We start from the raw sequence: 16615 nt of genomic DNA, 5'->3' as shown, positions 1-16615 counted from the left end.
AAACACCAAGGGGAATCTAACCTAATGTTGCATAACGATGATCAAACTCCTATGAAAATCAGGGAATTGTTAAATCTAATAGTGATTTGTTTTTAAAAAAATGAAGTAAAAGGGGAGAGTGTAATTATTTTGTAATGTTATTACTGAAAACAGCCAGAAGAGTCTAATGAAGCTGCATTTATTCTTCTGCCGTGGGCTGGGTGCGCAGCCACAGCTCGCAGCTGACCCTGAGAGGGAAAGTTTGAGAAGCACCAAATAATGCATTGCAGGTTACCAATGAATCTGTATTTGTACCTGCGTTTCCCACACCACTCATACAACTCCCATTTGGACATGAAAACACCATGCAGGCAGATGTAAGAGATCGTGCTTTTAACACCAAGGTCCTCATCCTGCAAAAGCTGACGTACATCCAGGATCGGAACGACCTGTGGCAAAATGCAGCACTTGGTTACATTAAGTCTTCAGAGGAGGGGGCCTGGTTTGTCTTTAGTGCAGGAGTACCCCATGAATTTTGCTGTAATGCATGGAAATAGCTGACCCCCGGTAAACATCCACCAACCATTTGAGAAAACAGCATCACAAATAGGTGTTTTTGCGGAGTAAAGGCGAAAGGACCGCTGTGTGCTGCTGCCGCGTTCCCGTTTTGGGGGTGCAACCCAGCATTTTGCCTCTCCTCAAAGGGAAGCGGGCAGGAGGGCGCCGCAGCCCCGTCCTGTCACCCCTCCGCGGGCCGACCTGCGAGGGAGGGAGCTGCCGAGCTCCGTACCGCGCCGGGAGCACGGCCCTGCGCTGCAACCCGCAGCCGCCCGCGGACACCGCCGCGGGCTCTAAATGCACCGGGGCCGCGCCGCGCCCTGCCCGGCTCGACTGGGCCCTGCCCGCCGCCCTCAGCCCGGCCACCAGCGGCTGCGCGCGCCTCTCCCCTTCCTCCTCCCCCTCTTCCTCCACCTCCTGGCGGCCGCTGCCCCCGGCAGGGATGGAGGCCATCGAGGAGCTGGCGGTCAAACCCTGCACCTCTTCCCTCTACCTGCGGCCTTTCCGCCTCTGTTACCGGCAGGTGAGTGGCGCCGACGACTCGCCCCTTGGCGCCCGCCCAGTCCCGGCCCTCACGGCCGGGCCGTCCCGTTCCGTCCCCCCGCCCCTTCCCTCCGCCGCGGCCGGGCGGCGGGGCCTCTCCCGCCTCGTCGCGGCGCAGAGGGGCGGGAGGCCGAAGGAGAAGGGCCGGCCGGCCCGCGACCTCTCTGGTGTCCTGTCACCTTCCCGGCTCCGCCATTTTGAGACCCGGGCGGTGTCGCCAGAGGAGCGTGCGCCTTAGCCTCATGGCGCCCTCCCGCCCCCCACTGCCCGGAGCCGTCCCTCAGGCGGCTGCTCTGCCCCTGCCCGCCCGCCCCAGCCCTCCCTGGCCGGCGAGGAAGGTGGGGCTTTAGGTGGACGGTGGAGATAGCCCGAAACGCTCGTGCTTGTGGAGGGCACTGCTTTGGGGTGTGCCACCACCTCCAGCTCCTCCATGGGTGTGCCAAGCCCCCGGGTGCCCGGTAGCTCACCGGGGTCTGGGGCTGTCTCCTTAACCCCATTCTGGTTTTTCAGTTCACTTTTGAGTGGGGCATCTCTTGATCAGGGCCCTGCTTTGGTGCTGATAGTTTGCAGATCGAGCCTGTTGCCATGGTAGGTTGTTACATGGCCAAGGTGTGCCGCTGCCCTGCGAGGCCAGCCTCGGCGCTGGCAGGTGGGAAGCAGGCAAGGAAATCCTTTTCCTTACCATGTTTATATCAAGATGAATCACCTTTCACAGGATCCCTGAGAACTGGTATGTCCAACAGTGGCAGGAATGTGAGGCATGCAAGGAAAGTCACTTCTCACAGTGTAAAGCGCTGCATGTTCCTTGAACGTTTTCTGCGAGCGAAGTTGTGCACAAAACTGGTAGTTTCCTTAGCTGACGATGCAGCGTTGACTGGTCCAGGCTGAGCTTTTACCCAGGTAGATGGGTGGCATGTGGACAGCCCTAGAAATGCATGCTGCAGACCACATCTTGCTCTTACTCCTTCTTTGCTTTGCTTCTAAACACATCGGTTGAAAAGGCAGAAGAGGGAATGTATATGGAGGAGTTGTGTTTAAGTCGAACAGTGAGATAAGATACAGAAAAGGAAAAGCAAGGGTTCAAACAGTTTACATCATGAAATTCTTTTTTAACTCTTTTTTAATATTTTGTACATGATTTTCCTTATGAGAGCTCTCTTCTCATTGGTTGGGATAAGTAAAACATTTTGATTTGTGAACAGCTGAAAACTTTACCCTGAATTAATTATTTCTTTTTAGGTATCAGAAGAAAACCTCAAGAACATTCTTTCATGTTCTGAATTTTTGCTGGCTTAATCTATAAGTGACAAATTTCATTTTCATTTCTGAGTCATGCTCTATTAACATGAAAAATTAGATTTAATGAAAATGTACAAAACAGTATTACAAAATTACATTTAATTGAATACAAGTGCCTTAAATGTGATGAGTATGGTAAAGGAGAAATAAGGATGTGTTTCGCCACATGCTGTGATTTGACAGAGACCAGCATTGCCACCAAAAGAAGTAGACTTGCCCTTTCAGCACATCTTACTACTTCCTCTCCTTGCACAAGTGTTTGTGCAGCAACATAATGATCTGCATCAGAATCTGGTCCAGGTCAAACCTAATCTGGTCAAAAAAAGGTTATTTTTAACCTAAACAAGGTTTCTGATTCAGTTCAAATATGTATGTTAGCAGAAGGGAGGTAATAATGTGGTGGTTAGGGATGAATGTTTGGGAGCTGGTTGAGGGCAGAGATTGTTTCTCTTGGCTGCAGCACTGTCTTAAAATGAACGTGAAAATGTAGTTTATATGGCATCTGTGCAGAAGCTGGCTTGGGTCCAGCCTACTGAAAGCATAAACCCAACGAGGGTACAACTGTCTGCACCAGACCTGGGAGACAGGCCCTATGTTTATTAAAAACACACTTTGCAATTAAAAACTGACTTACTAACCAGAGGAAATACTAAATATTTTTAGTCATTTGACTAATTGTTTCAAAGGCATTTAGGCCTGCTGAAAACCCCATTAAATACCTAAACAGTTAAATGTCTAAAATCTAAGGGAGTTAGTTGCCTCATCTGCTTCAGAATTTTTGAAAATTCCACCACTCATCAAAAACTGAAAATTATTTCCAAAATCTAGCCCTTGATCTTAATGTTTTTATGATGAGTAGGTCTTCCCCTGTCCAATGTTTTTTTATTCACTAGCTGGAAAAAGAAAAGAAACTTTTCTTCTTCTCAGTTCCTAATTGGTGCTGTATCTTAGAGTAAAATTAGTTTCCCCCTTCCACAAATTCCCTACACCTGCTTGCTGAACTTCACACAAATCTGATAAAAAAAAGTCTTTCTGAATAACGGAATAATCTAAATGAGGAAAATTTAAATAATGGCATTTGTTGCACTGTGAAAACTGAAACTAGTTTGGATACTTTGTGCAATGTGTGGCATCATGCTGTAGTTGGAAGGCTTGGGGTGGTCTTACAGGTACTCTTTGTGAAGCTATAACATGTCCTCTATAATTCATTGCAGTCTGAAGAAGATTCATTGATGAATATTTTTGTGTTTATATAATATTGATGAATCATAATTCGGGCCTTGAAGATTGAGATGTTGAAAGTTATTTTTGAACAGATATGTTCCTAAAATAGGCATTGATATTTCAACATAACTCCTCTGTCCAAGGATGTATATAGAATGAGAGGTTTTTTACTTTATTAGTTTGCTTTTTTACAACTACTGCTTTTCTGTAGAAACGGGAAATTGAAAGAATTTTTACATACAGCATGTGATTTTAAGATTACTTCTAAGCATTCATGAACACATACGTTACAGCATTGATTCTAAGACATTTCGTCTAAAAATTATGCTACTTGTGTGAAGTAATTTTGATCCCAGCTAAAACAGTTAAGTCTTCAGCAGTTAAACATAAATTTAGATATAGGTGATTTATATCACACTTTACCCTGCTAGTCTGATTTTATCCATTCAACCTGCATCCCACTGACTTGTAAACCACTATTGTTCTAGCAGCTTTACAGACCACCAGAAATCTACAAGACATTAGAAAGGGATCCATTTGGGGGGCGGGGGGGGGGGAATCTAAGCAAAATGTGGAGTAAATACTGTTGTTAGTCCACACAGGTTATGCATGTGCAGACGATTGTGGTCACACTTCATCAAGAGTGGAGCCAAAGACTCGGATGGTCTCCTACCTGTTCATCAGAGGCACTTAACACGTTCAATATTGTAGGCCCAAAGATTGGATTAGTGTTTTGGCCAGCTGAGTATTTTCCTTAAGTATCTGGACATTCAGACGAGGAGCACACGCAGGAACAGAGTTGTATGTACGTAGAGTCAAGTTAGGCAGTTACTGTCATGTTGGAGAAAGCTCCAGCAGTGTTGTTCTAGATTTGTGCTTGAGTCCTAAGTTTCCCTTTGTCCTAAGAGCTTGAGTCGTCCTTTGGATTGAACCATTATATTTGGTTACATCTAGAAATACTCTTCCAAAAGACCACAAGAAGAATTAAGGTTTCTGGCTATGTAGATGTAGTGAAGTCATAGAAGTTCCTGAAGTTATAGCAATTTATGCCCATGGTGGATCTGCTTTTCCAATAGAGGGTCATAAAATATTTTCATATGATGTCTGTCATCTTCTTCTTCCTCTGCCCACTCATATTTTAAATGAAAGTGATGAATGTTTCCTATAGAGCATAAAAGTAGGTGTACACCCTTCTGAAAGAATTCTAGGTTTTGAACCATGCAGATTGAGGCAACATGCAGTTTGGTGTTAGGCATCCAAGCTATGGGGAATAGCCTGGCTCTCCAGACAACTCACTGTACCAACCACTTTTTTAAATGATTTGTTCTGTCTTTGTATAGTGCAGAGGTAGAAATGGAAGTGCGGTAAAAGGTGTCGTGGAATTAAGCAAACTGTAGGCAGATTTGGTTAGGGCCAACGTGGAGGGGTAAGGTACAGTTTAAAGCTATGTTCTTCAAAATAGGCATCTAACAGCACCTCAAAATGGACCTCACTTTCTGCTTGGGATTTTCAGCTGTCAGCCCTTTCCTCCAGGTGGGGCCCTCAGTCAAGTAAGCCATGTTGGTTTAAGTGGGGTGGCCTGAGGGTGAGAGATGGACAAGGTACCTCACCCAGCCTGATGAATATCCTCTTCATTTTGTCAGTAGGAACCCTGTGTATGTATTTTTGTTTTGCTTGGTACTGAAGGAAGAGAATTGATTTATGTCACATACAGGATAGCTTCTGGCTAGTTTTTATGTGTACTTGCCCCCGAAGTGCAAATTGATTTGTTGTCTAAAGTGGCTTTTTTTTTTAAAACATGTATCACCTCCTGAAGAATTGGGTTCTTTACCAGGAACTCCATGGTAAATCTCTTTTCACTTTTTTCTATTGAAGTTTTTCTGCTTTTCATAAATAATTTATTCAAGAGACAAGAGGGATGGCTAATGAGAGATTAACTCAGTGCCCAAGGGCTAGGGCATTTCCCTGGGATGTGGTAGAGTCAGTCTGCAAGATCTTGCTTCAATTAATATTGCTTCCCACATCACAGGACAGTGTGTTCACTGCTGGGAAATACATTTGTGTGTAAATCTTCAGCTCTCTTTTATGTGTATTAGCCAGGCACTGGCCTATATATTAGACAAAAAAAATACCAAGTTTAAGTATTCTGCTGACACTAGGTCATGAAGTAGATTCTGAGTAGTAACAATTGAGCAGAGTTGTTAGGATTTGGGGCAGCATTAATTATCCAAATGGAAATTTGGATTTAACGTAGTCTTAATCAGCAGGTGAGCAGGGATTTCAGTGGTTCTGCATGTTGGATTTGGACCCTGACACAGGGCTTTGGCAGAGCTCTGGTGAAGCTTGCTGTGGTAATTTAAGAAGTTACTGCATGCAATTGTTTGTCCCCATGCTAGCGGTTATTACCCTCTGAGAATCAGCAGAAGGGAAAGTAGTTTTCTCCGGCTCTTACTCTGCTGTTCCGGTTCAAACTCACCTCCATCAGCCCTTTAAACTAAATTACTGGGCTTTACATATTCCTTTTGGTGACCTCTGTGGTGGGGACAGTATTCTTCAAGGGAAGGCATTCCCCATTAGCTGGGGACAAGCATCTAGCTGGGGGAATAGTATCTTGAACTGTTAGAGAAACTTTTACCCAGAGCTCACATATCAAAGCCTTTGTGGATCTAGCCCAGACTCCTATAGCTTTGTTTTTTAAGGTTGTTCTGGCAAGGGAGCTCTTGCCACTGTTTCCTCACATTATATAAACATATATGTGTGTTCTGCCCAGGAACTTTTAGAAGTTCGCTACTAGACTACTATCAGCTGTCAGTAATTTTCCCAGTATGTATGTAAGTCAGTTTGTATTTTCAATCTGTGGAATGGCGAATGGGTATCTGTTTTAATGATGTGGAATAAACCTCAAAAACTCCATGCATACCGACTGAACTATACGGTCAGTAGCAGTAAATTGGAACTATTTGCTCTTTTGTGATCTTCACATTCCTTCTGCACTTCAGAGTGGTCCAGTGCCCGAGTGTCATGTTTCCTCTATCAATTTAATGTTTAGAATCATTCATTTTGAAGTTAAATGTGAAAAGTGCTCCCTTCAATTTCATTTTAATGCATGATGTTTTCGTTCAGTGTTAAGGGAATTCAATTATAATCCCTTTGAGTTTTACAGTCATTCTAAAGTAATTTTGAAGACTATTGTGGATTTTAATACATCATGAACTTTATAATGGGTAGAAAATGTTCTTCAGGAGTAGTGTGCAATTCATCAGTGAAGAAGGAATTTCTTATTTCTAATCTTAGATTTGCTAATGCTTTCTTTTGTGGCCATAAGCAACCGCTCTGCTTCTGTGCCTTACAATTTAACTGTCTTGGAGATGTCATGAAGATTAAAACCCTGATTCTATGTATACATGCAGAGAGAAGTGAAGCCTGTATCATTAATGTCATGAAAACTTTGAAGATGAAAAAAGCAAAGTGTTGCAGTGTCACAATAATATTAACAATCTGATTTTACATTCAGAGTTTTTGTTGTTTTTTTTTTTTAATGGTAATAGCAACATGAATGTGCCCAGCTGCTTGAAATATTCTCTGGAACTTCCATCTGCTTTTTTATAAACATAAAACATTCTTTTCTATTTTGACAGTTAAAAATGATGCTGTTGAGGGAGTAAACAGATTTTTAAGTTACCTGTTCAAACAAGTAAGTCTTCTGTTGAATCTTCAAAAGGCTCCACTAGTAGGAAATAGGCTACCGAGTAATAAGTTTATTTGCAGTTCATTTTTTCAAAGCAGTAGTGCAATAAAAGGAGATGCCATTTTCGCTGCAAGATTTGTCTCATTTTCTTCAGCTTGTCAAGTCTGTTATGTCAGTATATAGTATTAATCTTAAATGCAAACACATTGCTGGTAGCTCAGGAAGTCCCTGAGCTGTAAATTGCAGGGGGCTGAGAGTATTTTAACAATATATTCTTCCTCAGGCATCTTGGCTTCTGTCAGAGGTAGGATCCTGGATGAGACAGATTTTTGATCTGACTGATCTGACGGCTGCTGTGTTAACCGGGAATTATGGTTGAAGTGCAATATCATTCTTTTATATGGGTGAAAGAAAACAAATGCAATGTTTTTGCAATGATGGCATTAGAGAGTTAAATACTGAGGGAACATAATTTCCTTTGAGAGAAACAGTGTTCTTTGCAATTAGAGTACAGGTTTAAGAAAAGAAATTAAGGAATCTAGGCATATCTGCTTCTGGCTATATACCTTGAATTCAACTCTGGAAATTCATACAAGTTATTTTTGTATGAGAAGTTTATGAATTACTAAAGGGGGAAATGAGAAGAATTAGTTAATAAGAGTAGTAGTTGAAAAAACCACTAGTACTTGTTTTTGTTTCAGTGAATATTATGTTGTATTAGTCTTAATTTCTTTATCCAGCATGCTTTGACAAGTGAATGTAGGGTTCTTTGAAGTAAATACATGAAAAGTAGTTGGCAGTAACAAAACTTCACATTTTCAGGTCAGTCACATTATGATTTAACAAACTTATGACAGCAAATGTCACTTACTGGAAAGAATAAGGCTCTGTCGAGCATCTTTTGTAGCATCCTTGCACAGGGCTGAACTGTGTCTACACATGCATAAATGAACATTTAAATCTCATTTAATGTCATCAATAGCTAGACTACTTGGGTTACTGTGCAATAGCTGTGAAGTTAAGACTGAATATTAGGAGGAAGTATGTAAATTGTAGTTAGCTTAACCAGTATGTTTCTAGTTCTGATACGTAGCTCATTGAGGGCCATTGGACTACTTGTAGGTCATCCATGTGAATCAACTAAGAAATGCAGATTTTAATGTGTTATGAAGGTCTGCAGCTTCACTGGAAGATGTTTCCATGTCTGCAGATGAAGAGGTTGAAAACCATTGGCTTTGACACCACCACTCCAGTAGCCTCATCCGCAAGGGCGTGTCTACACAGGACTTTCCTGATTAACTCCATGTCTCATTCTACAACAAAGAGTCTGGTTCTGTTTACGTTAAACCATTTTCAAAGTACGATTGCACTTTGAATTCATACCCTACCTTAATCCATGTTAACTTTCCAGTGCATGCCCTAAGGGAGCAGTAAACTAAACTGAATGACTGTGTCCACACAAGGGTTTAATGGAGTTTAAGTAGCAGAATTCAAGTTCATCAAGATTCTTATTTCAGATTCATTTTCTTGATGTCCTGGCATAGACAAGCCCTAAGAATGAAAGTGGTTTAGTTCTAAGTGAATGAACCGTGCTAGAAAATCCATCACTGAGATTTTATTACATTTTGTGTGTGTGAAATACAGCTACTGTAGGGTATAAAGTAGGCTTTTTGACTTGTTTGGTACCATCTCTTTTGTAGTAATTGCAGTTAGATCTGAGAAAGAAGATAGTATTCATGTTCTTCAACAAATAACTGCTTTATTGGTTTTTCAGTTTGGATCAAAATACATATGTTTGCTTAAATAGCAGAAACTTCTCTTTCCCAGTACAAAAAAATCTGCCATCTGAGTCATAGTTTCAGCTATGACATTGTATGTATTTGGTATGTTTTAAAGCAGATGAACACTATAACATTTTAAGTGTTTATAGCAAATCTGAATATTATGGAAATTAGACATTTTCTATAAATGGGAATATTCTTTAAAATGGCTGGTTTTGATGGTCTATATGGGATGGGATGAAACTGTACTTTGTTATATTCATGAAAATACAAGCGTGCTTTAGATAACAATTTTACCTCAACTGCTGCCACATTTAAAATACATTTGTATTTTCAGCTGTAACTCATAAAAGGTCAGCTCCTGTGCTTTGAAAACTCTACACAAGTTGATGCATAAATAAGCATGCTTTACACAGCAGGCACAGAAAGTTAACTGCCCTTCTGACTTTCATTCAGATAAATTATTCTCCGTAATTTTTAACTAAAACAAGTTAAAGAACGTAGCTTTTTGATACTGTCCTTCAGACGTTGATCAAAATCTTGTTAATACAGTAACACTATAGTTTACTGAAGTTTAAACAAAGTAAAGCTCAGTTTTTCTTAGTGGTCAGCTCATGTCACACTAAAGCCCTGATCACTGATCAAAACAGCATTAATTATTTGTTTCACATTGCGGTTGCTGTGTCAAAATCCTTTAAATACCTCTTGGAGCTGAGAGGGAATCTTACGGCCTGTGACAGAGCAGCTGGTCTGGACATGGGCTGATGCCCCAGTTGACAGGTTGTTGGATTAGAAAGAATATCAAAGGCAGTGGGTAAGATTAGGGATAAGTGAACATCTGACAGCAGTTTGCAGCAGGGGAGAACAGATGATAAACAATGGGAGCGGGGTGCGTGGGGGGGGTGAGAGGTGAGAAGGCCATGGGAAAAGTGTGGCGGCAATCACTAAAGCTCCAGGTTGCTGAGCCTCATGAATAGAACAGGAAATGGGATTTGCTGGGACAGATGTGCTGAGCAGTGATGAATACATTATAGGGAAATGAGGCTAAACTCCTAAAGGTGAGAGATGTTCTTTCTCTGAAAATAGAAAATATGGGGGAGAAAAAAGTTTATCCTCCTGGAGAAGTAAGCATTAATACTTGAAAACTAATACAGAAAGAAGTAATGCTCATGGCAATTTTAATTAAATGTTTATACTGCAGTAGCATTCATGACAAACTCTAGGTCATGTACTTCTAGCATAACAATCTTAACAGTGCTAGTACATATATAATATCGCAAGTATTTATTTTAAACCTAAAATTGCACAAATGGTAGAGTAGTTTGAATGGACAGCCGGAATGGAGGCTCTGGCTGGATAATGCTCAGATGCATATTCTGTATCTGGCATGTATTATATAGCACTCACATAACATATGTTTGATCCTGCCCCCATTAAAAGAGAGTTGTACTGAGTAAGTTTGTGAGGTCCTTCCAGCCTTACATTTTTTCAATTCTGTAAAGTGATTGTATGCTTGTAGAAAATTATACATACATAACTGTTCCTGTTCTTTAGAATATTGTTTCTGTTCTTCTCAAACTTCTTTAGTTTATATTCTTGATGGATCCTTTTCCAATATTTATGATATAATTATCTGAGAAAGCCAACAGAAACGTTTTGTGTGTTTACTGATAGGACTGTATGTCAGTTCACTGACTTAGAATTTCTTCTGCCTTTTATTTTTTTTTAAGAAAATCTCATTAAAAAGATCTCACATTAACATTTTAATAGTATTAAATAACATTTAAATAGTGTCTCGCCCCTCAGCAGAAGGGCGAGATGCAGAAAGTATGATTGTTGACATTGCTCTGAGAAAGTATCGATAAGATTTGTTCTCAGACATCTAGAAGTTTATTCCACAATGTATTCTCCCAGTTTGGTTTACAAATACAAGCTCACTAAAATAAAGTAGAAACACAAACTGTGAGAGTCACCAACTGGAAAATATAAAGCTAAAAGGTGTAAGGACAAGAGGTGACTTAGCTGTAATGGGAATGCCCACCATCTGTCTTTCCTGACCTCAGATCTCTCGTATGTGCTGCCACTATCCTCAAGATGAGGAGACGTGTATCTGGCCTCCTTCAGTCCCTGTTTGCTCCCAGCCATGGGTACTGTAAGTATAGTTCTAGTTTTTAAAAGAACTAGGGGTTGTAACTAGAGTCTGGGATGAATAGGCACGTCCCATAGCCCTGCTTCATGAAAGTAGCTGTTCATGTTGCAGACATGCCACGTGTGGTATTTTGACCACAGTGGCGTCACTTGAATACAGCAATCGAAGAGTCTGTAGAGCTCTGGAGTTCCAGAAGTTCCCCAAAATTAATGATCAACAAAGATTGCACTTCAAATGGCCATAGCAATAAAGAAATAAAATGGTGGTGAGCACAGCAAAACATAGATAAAAAAGTATGCTTTAGTGATTCTGATCAGCATAAGTACTATCCTAATAGTTTTGTTTTTCATAAAACTTTGATTTCTACATTTGCATGAAACTATAACCAAAGAACTTACTATTTGTTACAGGGTGTTCCCATTTTTAAAGAGTGGTTGAAGATTATTTGCAGTTGACTTGCATATAGTTCTTTACATTATATCCCAAGATTTAAACTGTTACAGGGTCACTGTCATTATGAAGGTTTCAGAAATACTGCAGTAAAACATAGAACTGTACATAAATCACTAATCAATTAATCACTAATGGATTCAATTAATTGAATGCCAGTTGTATATGGCTTTTCAGCAACAAGTACGTTTCTCTGTACTATTGCTGTCTTCAGAATAGATGACAGGTTAGAAGATGTTCCCAAGTTACTTCTTGAATCTTTCTGTGTATTGTTTTTTCCCAATGGGAAGATGAGGAGGAGAGGACCACCGCTATGGGAATAAGATTTCAGCTGAGTCAATCAAAATTGAGAGGTAAAAGTGAAATTAAGAAAATAGCAGAACCTGGAGCTAGTTGCATCTGTCACTTTGAACTGATTTTTGGGGGGGTGGGGAGAAAGGAGAGGATGAAAAGCCCTGAGGATCTTTGTGAGGAGGGTCTGTGAGAAAGTCTTAGGAGAAAAATCTAAAGATTGTTACTAAGCCTTGGCTTCTATTAGCCCCCTGCTGCTGTTCTTCATCAAGTTGTTTTAATGGCTTTCAAAGCAAGTGAGTGGAAAATGGTTTCTCTGGAACTTTAAGGAGACTGAACTGAAAACTGTCATTGCTTTATAAGTAAAACACATCAAAGTTTGATGGAAGAATTGCTTGTTAAACACATTGTAGATTTTAATTTAAAAAAATGGGAGATATCATAAAAGAGACATCAGATCATTGTAACTACTGAAAGGTGAAGGTTTAATGGCTGGTCATCTGCTCAGGAACCTGTGTTAAGTATCTTTTTCATAGCTTTTGTGACCCTCTGTGTGTGTGTGCATGTGTGCAAGATTATTTTTTTATTTCCAAGAGTGTTTTTCTTCCTAATGTACAGGGGGAAAAGTACACAAGTGTAAAAATGGAGGTGGTGGTTACTGTGCTTTTTAAATTTCTTTCCCCTGTATTTAGGGATGCCTTCTTCTGGTATTTTTAATTATCTAGTGCTTCAAATTCTTATGTATTTCTGAAATAGTTATTTTTCTTTGTGTTGCAGTGTGTAAGATACATTCTATGTGTTCAGTGTGTGCAAAGTGCATTTGTGTATCATCTAGTAATTGCATGAGTGTTTCTTCTGGAACCTGGTCCTCTCACTTTCCTCTCCTCTCCTCACTTTCTTTTCCCTCCACAGTCCTCACAGTCAGTAAATAGTGTGTTGTTAGAGTTCTAATCTAATTTAAAAAAAAATGGTGAAAAAAAGTGTGCATAGAAAACATTTCCACTGAGACTTTGAGCTTCATTCTTTTAAGCCAAATGCTTATTCTGGTATGTCATGCTGCATATGATCAAGGTGCATATTTAGTAAGCAAATACAAACAATTGTTTTAAAAGACTAGAAGAGTTTCTCAGCAAGCTGATAAAGCAGACCGTGCATTATTCACTATCCATCTTAAGGTTTCAGAAATGTTCAATGTTGTAGTTTCAGTTTCGCAAGTACTTTCTGGAGCTAAACGGCTACATCTATGCATGATTCTGACTCTAGATCTGATTAGTAATGTAGAAAATTGTTTTTCCCAGGAGCTTAATATGTGATGACTGCAATTACTGGATTTTCTGCACATCATATGCTTAGAAATGGTATATATCATCAAAAAGCGTAATGGTATTTGAGTAATTCTGTAAGATTTTCTTGATGTACAAGATCACTTAAATTAGGAGTAGCAATATTGACTATGCAATCAACTACATGGAATTTGATAACTTGGTGTTATTGTTTTAAGGATTCTTTTCAATGATATTTGTCATTTTAGCTGATGTTTTAATTAGCTATAATATCTGTGAACTTGGAATAGACATAGCATTTTGTTTTGCTGCATAAATAGGTTCTAGATTATAATTGGGTCTGGCGAGACACTAAGATCCTTAGCATGTATTTTTATAAACTTTTGAAATTCACACCTTGCTGAATAAAATGATATTTTTTGCTCCTCTCATTGGTGAGGCCAGGTCTTCACTTGCATTGTTTCTACTTAATCCTAGTTCATGCAAAATCGAAAGCAATTTGACTAACAGATTATTTTTTTTTACTTAGAAAGTAAGGTGATTGGAGTCCCAGCAGTTCAGTGCTTTTTGACCAGAAATTACATTTTCTGACAAACTGAACTGCAAATCAAGGTGTGGAAAAAATAGAGGAAATAGGTAAATTTGTATATTGAGTGTAACATTACAAATTAAAAAAATTTTTTAGGATATGAATCTATATAGGTCTTGTATATATTCTTATCTTGAACTGCTGAAATAAACTATCACTGTTCAGTTTTGTTTTGGCTTTAAGACCTACATTTGTTATTGTTTGGCCACTGAAGCTTGTTGAGCTTTTGAAGCAGCAGGATTAGAAGAAAAGTTGGCTATCAAATCTTTTGGCAAATCTGTTTTAGAATTTCATATGTATGTCTGCACTTAGCGCTCTGAGTTGAAACATTTCTGACACTTTAAATTATTGGACATAGGTAGGTAGTTTCTGACTTAGTCTGCAAGGCTTGTGTTGCTCTTTAGAATGATGTTTCCATAGCACTGTAGTCTGTATGGCCTAAAATTTTATCTGTAACTCATCTGATTTGTACCACTAAGATAAGTTAAAGAATAACATGAGATCATTGGCTTCCTATTCAGTGAAACCAGTCAGTAATCATTAGTACAGAAATGACTACTATAGTACTTTGTGGGATAGTTCCTTCAAATTTGAAACCTGATGGTCCCCCTGATTGTTTCTGTAAACCATCCTTTTTTCTTGCTGAGGAGAGATGGTTGACCTGTCACCTGTCAGTCTGGAGAACCCTGCTTCTTTTTATCTCCGTTCTTTCTCTTTGATCTGTCTAGGAGTTAAAACCTCTTGGCAGAACTTTCACAATACTCAAGGGAATGTACGAGCCTCCACAGAGCATTACTGTGCATTTCATAAAGAAAGATTAATTTGTAAAAGTAATAATATGAATGTCAATATTTAAGTGTAAGAATTACTTTGGGGGGGGGGAGCGGGAGAGTAGAGATTTAATCACACCCAGAGGCTGAAAACAAGCTAGTCAGGGAAACTATTTCACTAAAAGGAAAAACTGTTGGAATATTTGCTTTTGAAGTATTTCTCAAAAAAACCCCAGAGGAATGCCAGTTGGCATTGTGTCTTCCCTCCCCCCTGTACATTCTTCTGCAGCCCTTATGATAGAGCAGTGGCATGCCTTCCAGTACTGCATTAAGCGGGATGACAAACCACACCTAACAGTTGTGCCTTGGGGAAAGGATGAAAGAGAAAAGAAACAACTTTCTGCAGTGCTATGTTTTGTATACTTTTTGGTCAGAAAAGTGTGTCTTGCTCTTGCAAGGGAAGGTGTGTAATCCTCTGTAGTACTTGTGGAAGTTAATCCTTCATTCTCAGAAGGGCCCTGCTGAATCTCTGGAGCAAGATTGTGAACTTCATTCTCTGCCTAAGATTTTAGGCTCTTCTGTTTATGCTGGGTTCACGGCATTGCATGCTCAGGATAAAGTCTTAGAGCTTAAGGTATCTCGGTATTCTGTTGCAGGAGCTGATAGAAACAGCAGTAAATAGTTTTAACATACAGTATTCAGTACTGCTGAGGGGACGTGCTAAAAATCCCCGGACCTTGTCTGTGAAAGCACTTGCAGTAAGCGGTAACCTCGCATTTCTATGAGACTTGCTGTGTAGGAGGCGTCCTTCCCTGCTCTTACTTCACCGTGGAGACACCACGGTGCTGCATCTGGCTTTGTTCCCAACTTTCTTGAAACTTAGGATCTCCCAAGTGCTGCTTGCTAACCTTGGTCAATCTTGTTAATGCTGGTTCTTTGTTAGCATGTACCAGACTGGTGTGTGATGCAAGCTCTACAGTTCATTGAGCTATATTGTTCTTGCATTGATTTGACTTATGCATCAGAGATATGTTGTCCTCTGTAAATTGTAAATAAATGAATAGATTTGTTAATTGCTTTTTAAAATCGTACTTACGTGATCTACTCTATTGCTTTACAGGTGCATTTGCAAAACCAAGTAACTTTGAAGTTATGCATGATGAATTGTTTTCTGTGTTGTTTTTTTTAATCCAGTTTTAATGATACAACAGTCTATACACAGGCTTTTTCTTATCAATGTTCTGCTTCAGGTGACATAGTTGGTAGTTTTTGTTTCTGAAATTAGTACAGCATTCATCAACTGCATAGTTTTTGAATGCAGCTTTATTATCTGTCTAAAAATGGAGTGGTCCAGTACTGTGGTAGAAGAGGGGTAGGATTTTTTCTGCTGGCTCTTTGTCAACCAGAGAAGATTTTAATCATACCTTGTATAAGTTAGAATTTGTTAGAATGAGTAAAGAGGTAATGAGAAATATTAGACAATTGATGGTGGTGATTAGCATTTGGCTGAAATACCAGTGGCAACTTAAACTGTGGTTTTATGGTGTTGTCAGTGTTGTTTTCCTGAATGGCATAGCGAAATTAATGATGAAAGGACAGTTCCTTTCCTTCCTGTTTTGGATGAGGGTCATGACCTAGGGTAGCAAAGAAGAAGAAATTATGCTTGTAGGCGTAGTGGTTGCCTTGGGACCGATGATTTTAATTCATTTTCTCCTTCTACTTGCTATACTTGTGTTTGCTTCTCTCCCTGCTGTACCTGCAAAGGTGAGGTGAGAGCCCTAAATCCCAGCGAAGTAAGTGGGGTGGATGTCTCTCTGAGTCAGATTCTACACGAGGTTGTCTTCAGCAGTCCCAAATTCTTTGGGGTGCTATACCAGTAAGTGGTCAGGGGAATCATGAGTTGTGGGAATGTGGTTTGGACCAAAGCAGTGTTTGTCCAGTATGTATCATTTGGAGAGTCCTCTTCCTAAGGGGTTGAAAGGATATTTTGATTAATGAGAATATCAAGTGA

At 39.9% G+C, this 16615-nt stretch overlaps 1 protein-coding gene across 3 annotated transcripts in view; it reads left to right on the top strand.

Moving 5' to 3' along the window:
* Positions 1-705: 705 nt before the first annotated feature.
* Positions 706-16615, top strand: part of NUDT14 (nudix hydrolase 14) — a 60583-nt gene continuing 44673 nt past the window's right edge. For 2 of the 3 annotated variants that reach the window (XM_054827765.1, XM_054827761.1), the window contains exon 1: positions 706-1060. In XM_054827765.1, coding sequence (XP_054683740.1) covers positions 835-1060 — 226 coding nt within the window. In that variant the 5' untranslated portion in view covers positions 706-834. The remainder of the gene's footprint in view (positions 1061-16615) is intronic. The other variant, XM_054827763.1, reaches the window with a different exon arrangement.

The sequence above is a fragment of the Grus americana genome, chromosome 5 (assembly GCF_028858705.1).
Source record: "Grus americana isolate bGruAme1 chromosome 5, bGruAme1.mat, whole genome shotgun sequence".
In the NCBI taxonomy this organism is placed as follows: Eukaryota; Metazoa; Chordata; class Aves; order Gruiformes; family Gruidae; genus Grus; species Grus americana.
The sequence above is the reverse complement of the archived record's forward strand: the minus strand, read 5'-3'. Positions and strand labels throughout refer to the sequence as shown.